At 34.0% G+C, this 18,672-nt stretch overlaps 1 protein-coding gene across 3 annotated transcripts in view; it reads left to right on the plus strand.

Moving 5' to 3' along the window:
* LOC110833994 (Y+L amino acid transporter 2) overlaps positions 1-17,287 on the plus strand; it is a 30,720-nt gene extending 13,433 nt beyond the window's left edge. Inside the window, exons 3-12 of one of the 3 annotated variants that reach the window (XM_022072673.2) lie at positions 1,126-1,251; positions 3,617-3,710; positions 4,571-4,739; positions 4,886-4,989; positions 5,654-5,750; positions 6,127-6,201; positions 6,891-7,050; positions 8,024-8,116; positions 9,255-9,310; positions 11,465-17,287. In XM_022072673.2, coding sequence (XP_021928365.1) covers positions 1,126-1,251; positions 3,617-3,710; positions 4,571-4,739; positions 4,886-4,989; positions 5,654-5,750; positions 6,127-6,201; positions 6,891-7,050; positions 8,024-8,116; positions 9,255-9,310; positions 11,465-11,470 — 980 coding nt within the window. In that variant the 3' untranslated portion in view covers positions 11,471-17,287. Of the gene's footprint in view, positions 1-1,125; positions 1,252-3,616; positions 3,711-4,570; positions 4,740-4,885; positions 4,990-5,653; positions 5,751-6,126; positions 6,202-6,890; positions 7,051-8,023; positions 8,117-9,254; positions 9,311-11,461 lie in introns of all 3 variants that reach the window. The other 2 variants (XM_022072674.2, XM_087350399.1) reach the window with 2 other exon arrangements.
* Positions 17,288-18,672: the final 1,385 nt, after the last annotated feature.

The following is an 18,672-nucleotide window of genomic DNA, read 5'->3' on the forward strand; positions in this document are numbered from 1 at the left end:
TGAGGTGACGTCATTCAATATATTCGATTAAAAAGTAGGAAAGCACGAAAGTTCTGCAGACAGACTGTTGGCCTTCAGGCTCAACGTTCGAAACTCGATATAATTAACTGCAACTTTTAATGTTGAATCTGTTACGTTGTTAACCGTAGCATTAACACGTGTCGGAGTAACATAAGCAGTTGGACAGTTTCCTTTAATCGTTCAGGTACGCTCATAAAGGTTTTGTGTTGATTTCACTTGAAAGTGACAATTTCAAGAAACAAACTCTGTAATAAGCACCACATTCCATTAAATTCAGTATCTGGGCGGGTGGAAGCGTCTGCAGAGGACGATATGGCCCTCTTTCATGTCCACAATGGTCCTATTACAGCCTTCATTATGTGGAACTCTATTATCCATTTCCGGCTATGGACATCTTTAGGGGTTTCAATTAGTTTCTTCGCCATCTAAAAGAGACAGACCCGACTTCTTTGACCGGTTGGCTTTCTAACGAACGGGTACAGGCAGTAAAAATGGCCTAAGCATGAATTCAGGATGTTTTAAATTAACCGTTTCAGACCGAAGCTCTCTTAATAGGTTAATATTTAAAATTCAGTCCGTACCTTAAAGAAAACGCACTGTAACGCTTATGAAAATGAAATGGTTGATGCAGTTTAAAGAAATAATAGCTGTTTACTCTGAGAATCATATCAAACCGATTAATACAGAATTGTTGGCTGTTAAAGCATGTGGTATATATATATATATATATATAGTTAACACTGGGTTGTAAAGTGTTAAACCGACAGTGATGATGTCAACATTTCGATGACTGCTGCTGGGGACGAAGCCAGTCTCATCTCACTGAGGCAAAGTTCTAGCATCTCTAGAAATGTGATTTGTAGTTATCACAGCGGTGAAGATGTTATTGTTGGTTTTCTGGTACCAGCGTTTCAGAGGATCATGCTGTCTCCCATCTTCAGGACTGAAGGTAGAGGCAGTATGTCCCAAAATTCTGGTATCTGCCTAGAAGCCCACGTGGTGTTATTACCCAGAAGACCAACATAGACATTTTCGGAAGCGGAGCGTGAGGACGGAGAGGCATTTTGAATTCTCTCAATGCAGAAGAAATTGTGTGTGTTACAGTGGTCCTGACGTTTGTCAACTGTTGGGACGTCAAATGGGCTACTAGAGTACAGGACGTATTCACGTACGCCAAACTGCTTGCGCTGTTCATCATTATCATCACCGGCTTGGTGCAGCTCTTCAATGGTGAGTTTGGTGATTCTATAAATTGAAGTCTTGTTATTTACATCACACCCATGCGTCTATCTACCCAGACGTTAATTTTATAGACTAATTGACCTAATTTAGTAAAAATCTATAAGATTATCATGTAGTCTTAATAATTTTCATCTCACAATTAAGAAATACTAACATGGCTTTCCATGGGAACTTCTGAGGTGTAAACAATACTGTAGCTATTGCATGCATAGCCTTGGAATTGTGTATTGGAACACAGAAACAGTTCTTTATGTCATTTTCCGGTGTCCCTTCAAAGTTTTTATGCAGATATATTTGTCTTGATCGAGCTAAATTCTTCCCCATATGTGACTTAAACGTTCCTTTTAGGATTAATTGAAGGGACTGCAGTGCCAAACGACGAAAATTAAGTTATCGTTTATTTATTTTCACTTCTTCGTTAAAAGATTTCGTTTAACAGATGCCATATTTAATTGTTTTTTGCGCTTTAGTCTCGGGAACAGACGTTTCTGACAAACCCCAGCTCTGTTTTTGAACATGAGTGTGAGGTTTGCTTGTGGCTTCCTGCGTAAATTTGCGTGTCACTTTTTCATAGTTTGTGTTTCCGGATATCCAGCGGTTGGAACCTCCGGCTGCAACACGAGTAATCTCATTGCGTAGTAAGTAACCTTTGCGGTCGGGAAGTACCCAGTGCAGTGGCTAACTGTCTCCTGGAGAGTCGCGCGTCTCGAATAGCCACAATTACCTGATCCATTTCCATAACGTTATACCCGCATCTTTTCTTCGTTCCTTCAAGTGATCGCTTTCCAGGAAGTTTCCTCGCCAACATTCTGTTTCAGTATTTGGTGTCTGCTGTTCTCATTGGCGTTGTTCAGCTGCATATGTAAACGTCTGTACTTTGTACGTGATTTGTTCTTTTTGCCAAACATTACAATGTAGAAATTAAGGAAGACGAAATAGGCAGGACACGCATTGGCTATTACTATTACATTTCTTTTTTAACTTTAGTGTATAATTTCAGCGCCGTTATATGTCTTGTGCCATCACGCGATATCCTATTATAAGATCAGCTCTCATTTCATTGCCGATAGAACATAATGGGCTTACAAGCCGTTGGGATGAAGATCCGATTTCTGTCGTTTCTCAGAACTGCGATAATAAACTGAAACAGAGAGCTAGAAAGGAAATAGGTGGTAACTTATTAACTAACAGAGTAGTCATATCAAGGAGACGCAAAGAGTCAGAAATGATTTTTTCTTGTATTTGTTAAATATACATAACAAGCAAATTGTTTCAAATAAAATATGCTAATCGTAATGAAATCTATATTTTGTCACGTGTCAGCTTTTGTTCGAGCAGCAATTTTAGAAAAAAATGTTAGAGCTGTGTTTTAAAAATTAGGTTATAGTGGACAAGTAAAGACTGATTTTTATTCATCATCTATTCGTGACCTACGGTTCATTACAAATCGAGCCGAAATGAACTATGGCAATGAAACTGCAGGAGATTGATGGACGGAAGTGGTCGTGGCCTGTTTTAAGGTAGTGTTCTAATATTTTTCTGCAAGGGACTCACCAGAAACTCCTAAGAATTTACGTTATTCGGCATCAGAGCAGAAATCCGAACACGCTGTCCGCTAACCACCTGACAGACATGTTACTGCTTTGCTAATCCGTTAGGTGAAGAAAGAATATTGCAGGCAATATATTATAGTGAAACGCCTACGTGCCTGGCAACCCACCTTACAGATGCGTTGGAAGGGCTGCCGCATCACTAGGATTCACGCGCAAGTCAGATTCCAAGTTTTTTGAATAACAACGCGTTAAGTGTCGGTATGAAAATTTAGTTACTACAGCTCAAAGGAGTGGAAGGGTCAGGAAAGGAGGCGGAAGAATAATGAGAAAGTAGAGTTGTCTGTTGCTTTAATTAATTCCATGGAGCAGAGTCTTACATTATTGAGAATCTGATAGTACTTTAGCTGGTCAAAAAATTGGTGTCTTCCTTTGATATATTCTGATAACAATTTTGCATGGTTTGAACATGTTGCAGTTATTACCTAAAATTGTTTCGCACCATTGCTATGTTATAATTTCAGATTTAATCAGCGCACTATATGATTCCAAAGGAAACGTTCGTTCTCCAGATTGAAGCCCTAATTCTGCCCTATTTATCGACGCTTCATCAAGTATAAAATTATATAGTTTCAAATATCAGGATGATTGTTGTCTGCTGATATTAAAAATATAACTGTTGTTTATAACATTTACGTAGCAGACAAAATGCATCTTCGTAATGCCACTGTAAGAGTGTTTTAACATTCTTCCAGACACTCCACACTATGTTGATAGGTGACTTCCATGTCTTTGTGTTTTAGGACACACGGAATATTTCACGTTCGAAAATACAAATGCGGATGTGACGAAGATCGCCCTGTCTTTCTACTCTGGTTTGTTTGCATACAATGGCTGGTAAGAAACTTATTTAATTTTAAACTAGCAGTCAGGGTTGAAAGTATCGCAGGCATTTTTGAAAGGTTTTCTGGCATCCTAACTTTCTACATTATACTTTTTTTAGGTTTGTTCACGATATCATGAATTTGTCAGTTTGTTATTAATTTTTGTTTCATACAGGTGATTTCCGATTGTGGTAACTTGTGTTACTTAATTTAATTTGAGATAAATTTAGGTAACTTAAAATAAACCATTTATTCCTCATTATTTTTCATTTGTGTGCATTTCTTACATGAAGTATGTAACATGAATATGGGGAACTCATGTCTGTCAGTAAATTATATTTGTAAAAAACATGTAATATATTCATGTACTTACATCATCACTTATGCTATAAGTTACTGTTATTGAAGAGGCTGAATATAAAAATATTGGACATTTTTTGCCTCTTTATAAAAAGTTGCATAACTGTATTGGAAGAGACAGCGTTATTAGCACAAGTTAATGTAAAGTTCTGAACTTCGATAGTTTTATTGTTGTTACATGCTGGTGGAGTACATGGTAAAGCTGTTAGGCACATTTTATAATCATTTAGTTGTGAGTGTACCTGAAAATTTTCTTTCTGTACAAAATATTGATATGTAATGTAAAAAATATCTCTCATTAATAATTAATTTTTTTTCTGATTCTTAATGTATTTTATGGGTAGCAAAATAAAAGGAAAATTGTTGTCTAATTTCTGTGTGATATCTGTGCCATCTGTTTAACAGCAGTAGATTTATTTATATAGAATGAGTTAACATCAAAGCCAGTCGTGCATTTTGACAATGTGCACCTTGCACCTTTCCACTCTTGTTTCATTATGTCACACGTTGCAGGAACTACCTCAATTTCATCATTGAAGAGCTGAAAGACCCAATCAGGAATCTGCCCCGTGCTATTGCCATCTCTTGCACTCTGGTAACTGTTGTGTATGTCATGACGAATGTGGCATTCTACACGACACTGTCCGTCAACGAGGTCTTGGGTTCAGAGGCGGTTGCTGTGGTAAGGAATGATGAGTACTTTATTCCTACAAGTGACTTTGGTGTTGAGAATGATCTTGTACCATTTTATACATGATAACACTAACCGGAGCTGCATCTTCGCTGTCACTGTCAAGAGTAAAATAAGCTGTCTTTGTTATTTCACAGACGTTTGCTAACCGTTTGTATGGCTACATGGCTTGGATCATACCTGTGTTTGTGGCACTGTCAACATTTGGAGCTGTCAATGGAATACTTCTAACCTCATCAAGGTAAGCACCAAAATGAAGTGAGCTGTATGCCAATACAAAAAATGGAGTCACTGATGAACTAGAAAGAAGAGGAAACCAATAGTTACAATAAAAACATTGTCAAAATAACTTTACTGAAGCCAAAATTTGGGTAAAAATGAACGTAGATTTGTTTTGTGAATGTCCTGATCTGGTTGGTTTATGCAGAACATTTGAAGTAAAATGATACATCTATGTAAATCTAACAATTTTATATTATGTATTCTGCTTACATAAATAATTTAAAACCTTGGTTTAGAACTAACAACAGGAACAGTAGTAACAAATTTTATAATGCTCGTGCATGCATGTCTGGGTATGGTGTGTGTCACTGCTGAGACACGATCAGGAGACTCCTTGCTTCTTTTACTGAAATGAAGATAAGGGGAGAATACATTTTAATAGAAAAAGATGTTGGGTCTATTTGCAGGAATAACGAACAGAATCTGTTAAATAGTCAGAGTTCCTGTGCAGCAAATCCAATGCTGTTACTGCAATGTTTATTCAGAAAATGGTTTTCAAGAGACATATATTCCAGGTTGCATATTTTGAGAAATATGACATTTGGTACATATAAGAGCTGCATATCATCTTTGACCTGACCTGACCTGTTATGCACTACACGTGGGTATGTCTTTGTTTTCAGACTATTCTATGCTGGGGCATGTGAAGGGCAGATGCCAGAGATTCTAACAATGATCCAGATTAAGAAACTTACTCCAACTCCAGCTGTTCTCTGTATGGTGTGTGTTGTTTCTCTCAAATATAATACTGTTAAACTGTTACAACTTTGCTTTAGAATTAGAAAATATGGAATGAAGAAGTGAAATTTCATGTTATCATAAGAATAGAAATGCAACCATTTTAGTGTAATTCAATATATATTTTCTTTTAGATGAGTATGGTGACAGGTATCATTGTTAGAAATGGTTATAATTTTCAAAATATAAAAGAACTATGAATAACTATGCAGTTTCTGTCTAGGGCTGTAGGTAATGATATTGTGACACTCATTTTCATGGTCCATATTCTAAAGGAGATGTAATGTAATGACTGTCAGTATGGCAAGAACATATATATATATATATATATATATATTGGTGGTTGTTCATTTTACAGGCTCTACTGTCTCTGTTGTATCTCTCCGTTTCCGACATTTTTGCCCTCATTAACTACGTGGGATTTGCCACATGGGTAAGATATTTGTTGTAGAGTTTATGTATGTATTTATAGTCATTAAAAGGTTGCATGTTTTCAGAATAAACAATAACAAGGGAAGTTCTAGGCAAACATGATCAGGCCAACTGCAGTACTAGCATTCTCATAAGAGTATCAATACAAACACCTTGGTAAAGCCACAGTATCACATATAATACCCATTTTAAAACTTAATCACAATCAAGGGTAGGTTGCATATTGAAGTATTGAAGTGTGCCTGCAACACAGGTTACATGCCCATCCCATCATACTAATACAAAATGAATGGCAAAACTATTTTTTATGTTCTGAACTCTAGTGTTTTGAAAGTTTATAGAATGGTAACAGGTTTTGAACTGAACAATAAGAAGCATCCAGAATTTAGGAATATCTGAAATTGAATAACTTTTATGTCATATAAATGATCATCTGTAGGAATGGAAAATATAAATGTGAATATAAGAATATATTTGTTACACAAAGCAGTCTTTTTTATTTTCTGACTTTACTTTCATCAAGGCGTTTCTGAAGAGAAATACCTTAATATCCCACAACCTATTGGAGTTACATATGTTTCTTCCTAAAGATGACGGTAATGACAGCACAGAAATTCTGGAGCTTCAAGAGCCTAACAGATTTTTTTTCTTGCTAGGATGTGGTTACTGCCAACATGCTTTATATTTCAGCTGAGCATCGGAGTGGCTGTACTTTGTCTTCCTTGGCTGCGGTGGGCACAACCCAATCTGCCCAGACCAATTAAAGTGAATCTTGTCTTCCCCATTGTCTACATCATTGCCAGTCTGTTTGTGACGATTGTGCCCATGATAGCAAGCCCTAAAGAGACAGGTAAATTATTCACAGTTTGCTGATACAATGATTTATGTCTTGTATAGGTTATGTAATAGATGATGTGATGATTTTTAGGAATGGATGTAGAAGAAAGCAGTTGAATCTATTTTAATGCATTATCATGAGTTTGATAGAAACAACAGAAAGCCTCAGTCAGGATTGCCAGCTTCTGGGCCAAGATTTCAACCCAAGACCTCCGATATATAAAACAGGAGAGCTAATGAACTATAATGTTTACTAAATGACCATTAAAGTGATAGGAAGTTCCACACTTCGTATGTTCACAAGAATTTAAAGTTATTAGCAACTTTATTGCTTGATGTTCTTACAGCATACACATTTTGCATTTTGAGTTTACTTAAAAATAAACTCACAAATTAATTATTCTATAAAGATAATTATTACATCATATCTTGTCACATTGTGAGTCAGCACATGCTCAGGAAATTCTGTGGGGCAGTTTCAGCACAAGTCTAATTACAAACATGACTCACAGGATGCACATCATTAGTAAAAAATCGAGTATTTGCCTTTTACTACAGATGCCCAGGTCAGTGTAAATATGCTCTATTTATTACATTTGTATTAAAAGATCATATGTTTTCCTGTACTTTGGAGATCTAGGTATAGATGGATGGGCATTGTAAAAGAGATAGTGTTTAAATGTGTGAACTGGATTCAACTGATGCCTGAGGCATGCTTTTGTAAATGCAGTAATGAACCTTCAGGTTCCATAAAAATGGAAAATACCTTAACTATCTGAGCTTCTTGTTCAGCTTCTCATGAAGGGCTGCTGCATGGAGTGAGTTAGTTAATGTCATCCTTATACTTACCTTGATGGATGATAGGCAAGTCTTGAATTGCAACAACAAATGTATCGTGTGAGGGGTAAATACATTGCACATTACCAAACCTTGGATCGTGCATGTATGCATCAAGTGTGCAACTGCTGTAATTACTTTTATTCCAGGATATGGCTGCCTCATGATCTTCTCCAGTGTTCCAGTGTACCTGATTTTCATCTCTTGGAGGAAGAAACCCAAACCCATTCAACGTGCACTTGGTAAAAACTCACATACTATTTAGTGCAAGAGAGAGGACATTTGTCACTCTTAGATCTGTGTGTAGTGTTTTACAGTCTGTTTTTAATACAAGGCTGATTCAGAGAGTATCCACAATATTGGAATGTTTTCATTTTATAGTTGTTAACGCTGCTGAGGCCTGGTCATGCTGTAGTTTAATGTCATATGGTGGTGTGCTATAGTGCTTTTATTGTGGTTTGAAGGATTGGAAGAGGCAAAACTCTAATAACAATTGACTGCCCAGTATGGACAATTGTTTGCCATAACAAAGCATATGGATGTCCTGACCTATCTGCATCAACAAATGAAATGCACAAAACACATTGCTCATCCTTGGTACAAACCTGTAGTGTAGTTGCCATTTTTACACTATGCTCACTCAGCAAAAGTGTACAACTGAAGCACACTTGCAGCATGTCAGTATCTGACCTTGAACTACAGTTATGGTGAGGTCTCAATATTGTTTCCAATCATATAAAAAATATTCCATTATTGCACATACAATTTGAATCTCCCTGGTATAAACGTAGAAATAAAATGTTACTGTTAAGCTTGTAATTTACATTTTTCAGTAATTAAACCCCTTTCTTTCTGCTGCCAGTGTCACATCCACTAAAGGGCCACTTGGTTGAAATCACCCAAATTCCTCTTTGTCTCAATTTTTTCTCTACTTTCTTAGTTCATACTTACCTCTATCACTCAGTTGGGTAACATAACTCAATCTGGGTCATTTTTGATCTTAAATTTTATATATGTAATTCCAAAGTCCCTCTAAGTATGCTGTTATATCCTTTCTATAAGTGTTTTCTTACCTATATAACCTTTTCAAACTTAATTTAGTTATGAATTTATTTACTCCACTTTAATTCATGATTAAATTATTCATAATTGTGTCACATTTATATTTTTTAATGACTTTCTGGTTTCAGTTTTATGTCTTGTACTGTCAATAACAATTATTTTGCATGATGAAAATGTACAGTTCAGTTTGTATATTAACTTTTATTACTGTGTTTCTTATTTATTATAAGTATTGAATCAATTTAATAAGATTTATTTAAATTAATTTCAATTATATTATGATTTTCTATGGATATTGTGATCTTGTTCTCATTACAGGTGTGGCCACGCACAGCCTGCAAAAGTTAATGATGGTTGTACGACCCCAAACAAAGGTTTTGTTTATTTTTTTAAGCCTGTTTTACTTCTTTATTACTAGAATGTTGTAAATCTTAAGGCAGTGGTGGCTTCTTTCTGATGTTAATATTATCTGAATCTTTGTGGCAATTTTATATACTGAAAAACACCTTAGATATGTTGTTATGAAAGAACTACTTGTTCAAAATTCTGTTAGGGAGCTTTTCGTGCCCATAATTTCTCTGTTCAGTGTCGTATGTAAGACTGTAGATACTGACTGATCAATTGTGAATATAATTGTCAGTGTAATTTCATTGGAAAATTCCACAATTTGCTAGTTTATAAATTTCTGTCATGAACAGTAATAACATTATAATGATGTAAACATGTGTGATAGGAGTGAAACTATTGGCAGTTGAGTAGGCTGTTATGCAATGACAAGTTTTTAATAATTAGTTTTTAAGTAGCCATCTTCAGAAAATGTAAATTAATATGGTAACCACGTAAATTATCGTGGTGTGATAACCAATGATTCACTGCAACTTGACCTGTGAAATTTATTTGTTGACATGTACAAACGCATCTGTTAATAGTCTTAAACTTGTAAGATTTGAGGTTTTCACAGCAGTGAATATGAAGATTTCTGTCTTCTGGGTTGTTGCGCTATGTAGTCTGGTCGATGTTAACATCGACCAGACTACACAGCGCAACAACCCAGAAGACAGAAATCTTCAGTCGTAAACTTCATTGCCCTAAAATGTATCATATTAGTGAAGAATCTGACAGATTAAGCTGAATAGGTTTGATACACAGGTATATGTGAGCAGCCACCACTGTCTGATTTCCACTGCTTCTCTCAGATTAGACAAGAAGAATTAAAATCAAATGAAGGAAAGTGCATTAATCAGATGGCCAGTCGGAAGTTACGGAAACTGTGATTGCCTTAGCAAGCACCTTTCTCCTCTGCCTGTACTTGACTATCGCTTGGTTAATGAATTACCTCAAAGTAGTTGTTTTCTATAAATTCATTTTCAGTAATTAATTTTAGAAGTATGACTCAGACTTAAAATTATTGAGTTTGTACACGCATGATTAATTCTCATGCCACAAGTCGTAATAGATGTTTATCGTATTTCATTCAAATTAATCATAGCTTGACATTGCAAATTAATTTAGAAGTATATGTGCTTGTATGTCATGCAGCAATATAACAAATGGACAGGCATAGTTTTTCATAAGACGAGAGAGTTGAAATTCATTGCAATATGTGCTGCAAGAATTTGGTGTCACAGTTTCCCACTTGACTTGCTTTGTTATTCTAGTTAAGTATTTTGCACTTGTACTGTGTTTGCACACCTTGCTTTCACAGTGCTTTAAAACTGCTTAAGCTTTTGTCTTTGCTCTTTTTATCTCATTCTCTCAGCTTGAAGTCAGTCACACTTGTTTGTCAATGATACTGAACTTGACTTTAACTTACTGGTATCTAATTGTTTTATGTTGTCTATTATCAATATATGTATAGTCATTGCTTTAGAGGCACAACAAACTGTCTGAATATCTGTGTTGAATCAGTAGAGTAATTTTTAACATTTTCAAACTTAAAGGCAAATTCTTTGCTTCTGCTGAAATGTGACTAATATATTATAATGTTACATATAACGTTTTGCAACCTGAAAAGAAATCATTCAAGATAATTTTGGTCACCAGTTTACCGATTGATATTCAAATACCCATAAAAATTCATCCACAATTGTCTGTGGGCTACAAGGACATTAATCCAGCCCCGGATAAGTCTTGAAGTTCAAGAATAAATAAATGATCCAGAGAGTTAATGTTGTGTACAAAAGTGGCATAAAATGCAGGGTTGAATGGAACAACTGTATGTGCTGGGTACAAACAATTCTAAAATAAATTTGAATATGGATTTTCTGAAATTGTTACTTAAATATATAAAAATAAAGTAAAATGGTGTTATACGAGAATATGGAATATAATTTAGCAACATACAGTAAATCGTTAAGCTATTTTATGAACTTAATACAGTATTATTTAAAGGCAAGGACAAAATAAACAATACTGAATATTTTATAGACTAAAAACTTATAAATGTGACAAATCTTATCTCCCAGAACATTATTTTGATACATGATGAGCCATTCACAGCTGACAATATGTTTCTGTTCTTGCAGTAGCAGTAACCCGCTGTCTGCAGAAGATCATGATGGTGGTTGGTAAGGAGAAACCTGCCCAGGTGTAAGGAACTTACTCGAAGAGACATCACACACAGTTATTAATTTATTGGAATCAGCGTAATATGTTGCAAACTGTTAAATTGTTTGCTGTATAAGGGACCTGGTTATTTTGGCTTCTTTTATTTACATCTGGCCAATGATTTAATTATCTGTTTAGGATACCAACAGTCATTACATCATGGACACACCACTGACTTTGAGAACAGTACCATGTAAAGTGGTATATATTATATTTTTTATAAAAGTGCCAAGAAACGTGCACTACCATTAAAATTATCTCTATGTTTCATCACAAAGACTCTCACTTATAAAACACTATGTAATTGTTTTATTTTGTTTTATTTTATTTCTACCAATTTATTGCATTGAATTAGTACTGATTTAGCCTGGACATATGACTTATGTCAGACCAATGATATTATTAATATATCATACAACATACATTTCTTCAGATGTGAAGTTCCATGTAACCTAATAATATACTCTCATTAATAAGTAAGAAATGTGATAAAGTAGAAACAAACTATGTTGATGTTTCAGTAGGATACACATGTATAGCTGTATGAGCAAAGAAAATAATAATGTCTGTATCATGGCTGTTCACTTGTTCTAAGGAACAGTAATTTTGACCCAAAACATTCCCTGTTTTGGAGTATGTCTTCGTGCTGAAGAATTCTTCCAAGAAATATGAGAATTATTAGAATTGTTACCCACATTTTGTACATATAATATCATTTGATTGTAAACTGCCAATTTATTTTTATAAGTTGAAATGTATGGGGCTGTTTAGTTGAGTTGGTCTTTTAGTTGGGATTGCTGTGTTAACGTAGTTATGAGCATGATTGAAGTAATTTAAGGAAACCTAGAATTAAATATTTTATAAAATTACTGTAAGTGATTATGTAGTACGTTATGAATTGACTATTCTATCATTAGTAGCAAGGAGTTATCTTATAATTGAAGCACTTTTATTTATCTCCCAATATTAAATTATATTATTTGTAAGAAACTGGTAAAATTTTAATTTACGCTTGCTTCATTTTATTCTATAAAATAAACATTTTGTTTCTATGCTTGCATTCACTAAATGGGTGAATGTAGCATTATGCTTCCTGCAGACATGATGATGCTTCGACTGCATACAGTTATAGAACATCATATGATAAGGTTTATTTAATTTTATTAAGTAGATTTAGAAATATTTATAATTTAGTATTATAATTTAATCTTCATGCTAGTTATAATTATAATAAAGCTCAATGACTTTCTGGTTGTGTAGAAAGACTTGTATTTTTATATTTCTCAGTTTAAAAATCTACAACATGCCAAATAGTCCTTAAAATCCATTTAATATTAATATCCTTACAAGAGACACCTTGAACTCTGATTCAGAAGTCAAAAGAGTATACTTTGTGCATTATGTTACTCTCTTGCAACTATTCTGCTTACAATCCATGGTTGCAGATGATAAGAAACATATTCAATCTAGTTGAAAAGTCATCTCTGTAAGCCTGTAAACAAAACAAGGCATCATACACATGTTGATGACCATGCTACAAGCTGGACATCCACCCGTTTCTGTCTGTAGAACCAAACGTTTCCATTACTTTTACTCTTTCTGTCTCTTGATAAATCACTGCCTTTCTGTCACAGAACCATTTTGCCAGTCTGCCAGAATCCATTGCAAGAATTATCATATGTGATGTTTGTTAATGTCCATATATTCTTACCCTGGGTGCTGGATGAATTTGCTCTAATAAAAAATGTGGTGGTTGTGGTGGTCATGGTGATGATGATAACCATGAGATTTACATTACTGAATTCAGGATGAAGTATTACAAACAAGGAATTTATTAGAATCCCAAATGGAAAAGAGAAATCATTTTCACATCAAAGTTTCAGTCTCATATCTAAATTATATACCATGGCTGATAATCAGATATAACCTACTTCATTTAGACAATATATAATGTACTTATGACTTACACCATGGGCTGCAAGAGAATAAGATCTGCAAATTCAAGGAAATGAACTTGATGGAACCCACTCTAACACACTTTACTGGAATCATCCACAGATAAAACTGTATCTAACTAAGGTTGGAAGGAAGGGACTTTGTTTGGTGAAATTGATTTGTATTAACTATACTGTACAAGCGTACTTACATTAAGCAACATAATGCACATACCTCCATTATACACGAGCGCCCTGTATAGAAATATCATATAAGATAATTTTAATAAGGACAGGAGCATTAGAACGCCAGAAAGAGGAATTTCAGATATTTTAGTAATACCATATCATGAAAATAATTTGTTTCATGTCTATTAAATTAAGTATTCCTTGTTGCAAGAACTGGTTACCTGATGTAAAGATTTGAAAATGTTTGATTTAAATTATGCTACACTACTGAGAGTCTTAAACAGTATTGCCTGAAACCACGATGACCAGATTATGAATGTCTCATCAGTTTGAATGTGTTTTATTTTGTAACACTGTCAATAACTCATACTGTATATTGTCAAATGAGAGGATGATTAATTAATGATAAACTGGTAAGAATGTAGAAGGAAGCAAGTTATGGCCTAATTTGAGGTATTACCTCATTATTTATCTGGAGGGATTGAGTAAAACCATGAAAAATCAGGTAGGATAGCCATTGTCTGGGCCAAGATATGAACCTAGAAACTCCCAAATGTGAAGCAGGAATGCTAACCACTCAGCTGTGATGTTCAGTATCAGTGTGAATGGAATGTGAAGATGTTTATACTAGTTCATATAGTCTAGTGAATTCAACAGCAACTGTAAACAGTGGCTGGGAAATATGCAGCTATTATGCATTATAATTTCTTTGGTTGTGCTTGCTAAGATAATGAAGTTAGTTATAAAGTGTCAGAAAAAAGGAAATTGTGCTTATGTGCAAGTATAAAAATTCAAGATGTTATTTTAGTTACAACCTTGCTGTTTCTGTCAGCATACTTATTAAAGTTTCCTGAATATACTATAAAACAATGTGCAATCATGTAGTAGGGTTATGTAAACAACTGTATTAGATGTTCAAAAACCTGTGTGTAATATTACTTTATTCAGTGGGAGACTGCGACAAACAAAGGGGCCACTAGTATGATTAACTAGAGACAGTTCATTTAATGTTTGGATACTTTTACAAAGTACACATTTATATAAAGAGAATTCATATGATTATAAACATATACTTCATTGAATAGATTTTTTGGAATTCATAGTTGAGATTTCATGTTTAAAGTTTTATTGTCACTGACATTTGTCATTCTTACAATTCTACATAACTGTCTCAGGAACTAATGTGTACTTTATGGAATGTTTCCAAATTCTTTACAAATTGGTCTTAACATAAATTTACCGCAGTTACAAATCTGTTGTTGCAAAGATAACTGACTATATGGAAACCACATTGTATAGAACTTTGAATTCTTTTGGTGAGAAAATTGCACAACATTAAGATAAATCTTAAAGATATAGGTTATGAATATGTGAACTGGATGGAATTAGCTTAGGATCGTGTCCAATGGTAGGCTTTTTTATTAGCAGTGTTAAATCTATTGCTAGAGATTTAGTTAATTAGTACATAGCAAAGATGGGACACTTAACAGAAGTAAGTTGTTTTTCACTCTATTTCTTTAATGAATACACATTACACTATAAAGCGGTTCACATTAAAAGTGGTATAGTTCATTGAGATCAATATTTTATACAGTGTACCAGTTGTTGATACTGTGAACTATTTTTAAGAAAACTGGCAAACACCATTTGGGTTTTATGTAATGTTTGTATTGGACCAATGTGGGCCAAAATTAAATTCATTCAAGAGCTTTTAATGTAGATCCCCAATATCAAATTTAATCAATATCTGTTAAGTTCTTTTTAAAATGAAACATGTGAATGCCTGGAAGAATGTGTGTTCATTTTTATACGTTACGAAAGAATTCAGGAAAGAAAATCATCTGTAATGCATATCATGACAGAGTAATTATTTCATTTGCTGGAATGAAGTGAAAATATATCAATTTATTCTTTTTAAATATGAAGTTAATTAAATGTACATTTAGCTTCACAATTATGATTTGTTCTGCAGAATTAACCTTTGACTTTTGCTACTGACCATGGAATTCTCCAAGTGGGTATTTCCAATTCAGTACTTCTATGTGCAAAAAAGCATGCAAGATATCCATGTAAAGTGCCTGTTATTGTCCAATTTTAACCAAATTTGCAATGCACTAGCAACAAATTTTAGGAAAGCTTCCATTCATTTGTTCTCATGGTGTTACATTCAGAGAGATGGACAGATAGATATCGTAGAGCTGATAGGCAAATTTATGCAAAATATTCTTATGAATGTGTCTAAAAAGGAGATATGTACTCAGCTTTACATATTTTCAGGTATTGTTCAGTATCAAGGTGACTGTTATAAGTTTTGCCAATTTTATCAGCTGTTTAGAAATGAAATTTTTCAGAAAGTTAGTAATGTGTGTATTTATAGTTTAGATGCGTCATGTTTGTGTTCAAAATTCAAATATGTATTTATTATTCAAGTCTATACACAAACTTTTAAATTGTTGATGTTAAAATTTAAAATTCACCATTAATATTCTGCGCCATTCATCGTTATCTCGATGTTACAATATTGCGCTATATATTACTACATGTTTCAATGTCATAGCATCATCTTCAGGTTTTTATCTTTAAAACTATTCTATATTTATTAATGCACGCTTTTCATTGATTGTAGATTGTAGATTACTGTTGTGGGTGTTCCTTTGATCTTCTTATTATTTTGCATATTATGTTGCATATATATGACATTCACCTGATCAGACGGGGACACACTGCACATCAAACTCTTGAATAATGAACAAATAACATAATACGCAACATAATATGCAAAATAATAAGAAGATCAAAGGAACACCCACAACAGTAATCTACAATCTACAATCAATGAAAAGCGTGCATTAATAAATATAGAATAGTTTTAAAGATAAAAACCTGAAGATGATGCTATGACATTGAAACATGTAGTAATATATAGCGCAATATTGTAACATCGAGATAACGATGAATGGCGCAGAATATTAATGGTGAATTTTAAATTTTAACATCAACAATTTAAAAGTTTGTGTATAGACTTGAATAATAAATATATATTTGAATGTGTGTATTGTAAAAATCAAAAAGATGTGTTGTGTTACGTACTGGCACATTATTCCATGATCATTTCGTACAATTGACAGTTTTCATACAGGCCAGGAACTGAATCCATAATCTTCTACTTAAGATAGCATATCATTACAAGTTATGTAAGAGAAAGGCAGAAGCTTGTACATAAATTGCTCACATAATAATGAGATATTTCTTTACTTCATTGAATGATACTGAATATATTTAACTACACATTATGCCATTACTGAATGAAGACAATAACCTTTGGCTTATGAATATGACACTGTTGTATGTTTGAGACTTCACTGTTGAATAATGTGTGCACTGAGTTGATATTCTGTGTACATAACCTATAAAATTGCAAGTTAATGCATTTTAAATAAATATGTACTGTTAAAAGGCTGGGAAATATACCATGTTATAATCATGAGAAAGGAGAATTATGATAACAAATTGCAGATGTTTACTCAACTTATGATATCACCCTGTCTGTATGTGCTTATATATATTTGTTCTTCCTAATCATTTAAAATGAACTAATACATTTACTGTTCTTGAAACTAATATGACTGTCATGCCAGTGGAGTCCATTCTACCTCCCTACTTCTTAATTCCCAAACATAAGTATTAGCAACATTTCAAAGGTATGAGCTTCTCATTTCAAAGTGATGTTAGTGCCGTTTCATGTCAGAGTTTCAATAAATACAGTGCTGATAAGCTAGTTTATTCACAGAATGTTCTGCAACAGCATGGCAGGAATGCAAAGCTATCTGATAGCAGTAACTAATCAAATCTTCCTGCTAGAAACATAACATGAAATTTGGTACAGATGCAGATTGTACATGTATATACATTTCATGCATAAAACTCTTTTTATAACGTTACAACTTGCAAACATAGCAGGGATGCAGAATTTTCCTGCAACTTTTGGATAATTGACCATTTCATCTTTCCAAATAATAGTTGGTGAAAAGTACAAATCATGAAGCTCCTCATGCAGTTTCTTTCCAGTCTTTTGTTCCTTCCTGTCCTTTAGGTTAAAATATTCTCCGAAGTTTTCCCCTTATGGTGAAAGTCTAAGTTTCACATCCATACAAAACAACAGGTAAAAATGTTTTTTGTATATTTTAATATTTATGTATTTTGTGAGAGACTAGAAGACTGAACTGAAAAGAAGCAACCATTCTCTAAATATGGTTTTAACCTCTTGTCAACTATGGGGAATAGTAGGTATCACAATGGTTTTGATCTCATATGAAATTATCTAATTTTGAGACCAGCCAGGTTAAGTATGTATTTTTCTGTATCTTCTTATTGATTTAACGCCAGCAAAGTTTTAACTTTGATTTGTGAGCAATAGCAGATATTACATATTAAAGGTTTGGACACCATGCTAAACTGTACGTCCTCTTTTCCAGCCATCATCACCTTCAATTTTATCGTATTGGGGACAAAATTGAAATTCCCTTCACTCAATGTCCCATCAAAATATGGAATCCTACATTTACCCCTCAACATGTAGGCACAGACCATACATCAGCCACAACAACAATCCAGATTATGGAACTACTAAAAGTGGACAAATTGCATGAATTTGTAACAGATGACCGTCGTCATTATCAACATTACATGCGTACATTTACATTAAAGTCCCAATTCAACCAGCTTCTGGAGAGAAAATTATCACTGTCAGTCAGGCACTTTTATTTGTGTCTTGAAAGCATCCAATCGTTTGTATACCAGACTTCTGGCTTTGCTGTCTTAATCAGTATTTCTTTGCAAAAGAAGACTATTAAAAGCAGTGGTTGTGACGTAAAATTTTGTCAGTTATTCGGAGTAATGAAGCGCATTTCCGCGCTACTTCCTTCATAAATGTTAATTCAGTGAAAATTTTTGTTCCCAAGTAGCATGGTTACTAGGTAATTTATCGAGAACCTATTGGCAGCGCT

The sequence above is a fragment of the Zootermopsis nevadensis genome, unplaced genomic scaffold (genome assembly GCF_977971745.1).
Source record: "Zootermopsis nevadensis isolate Lab colony 2312 unplaced genomic scaffold, Znev_1.0 Znev_ptg000017l, whole genome shotgun sequence".
Classification (NCBI taxonomy): Eukaryota; Metazoa; Arthropoda; class Insecta; order Blattodea; family Termopsidae; genus Zootermopsis; species Zootermopsis nevadensis.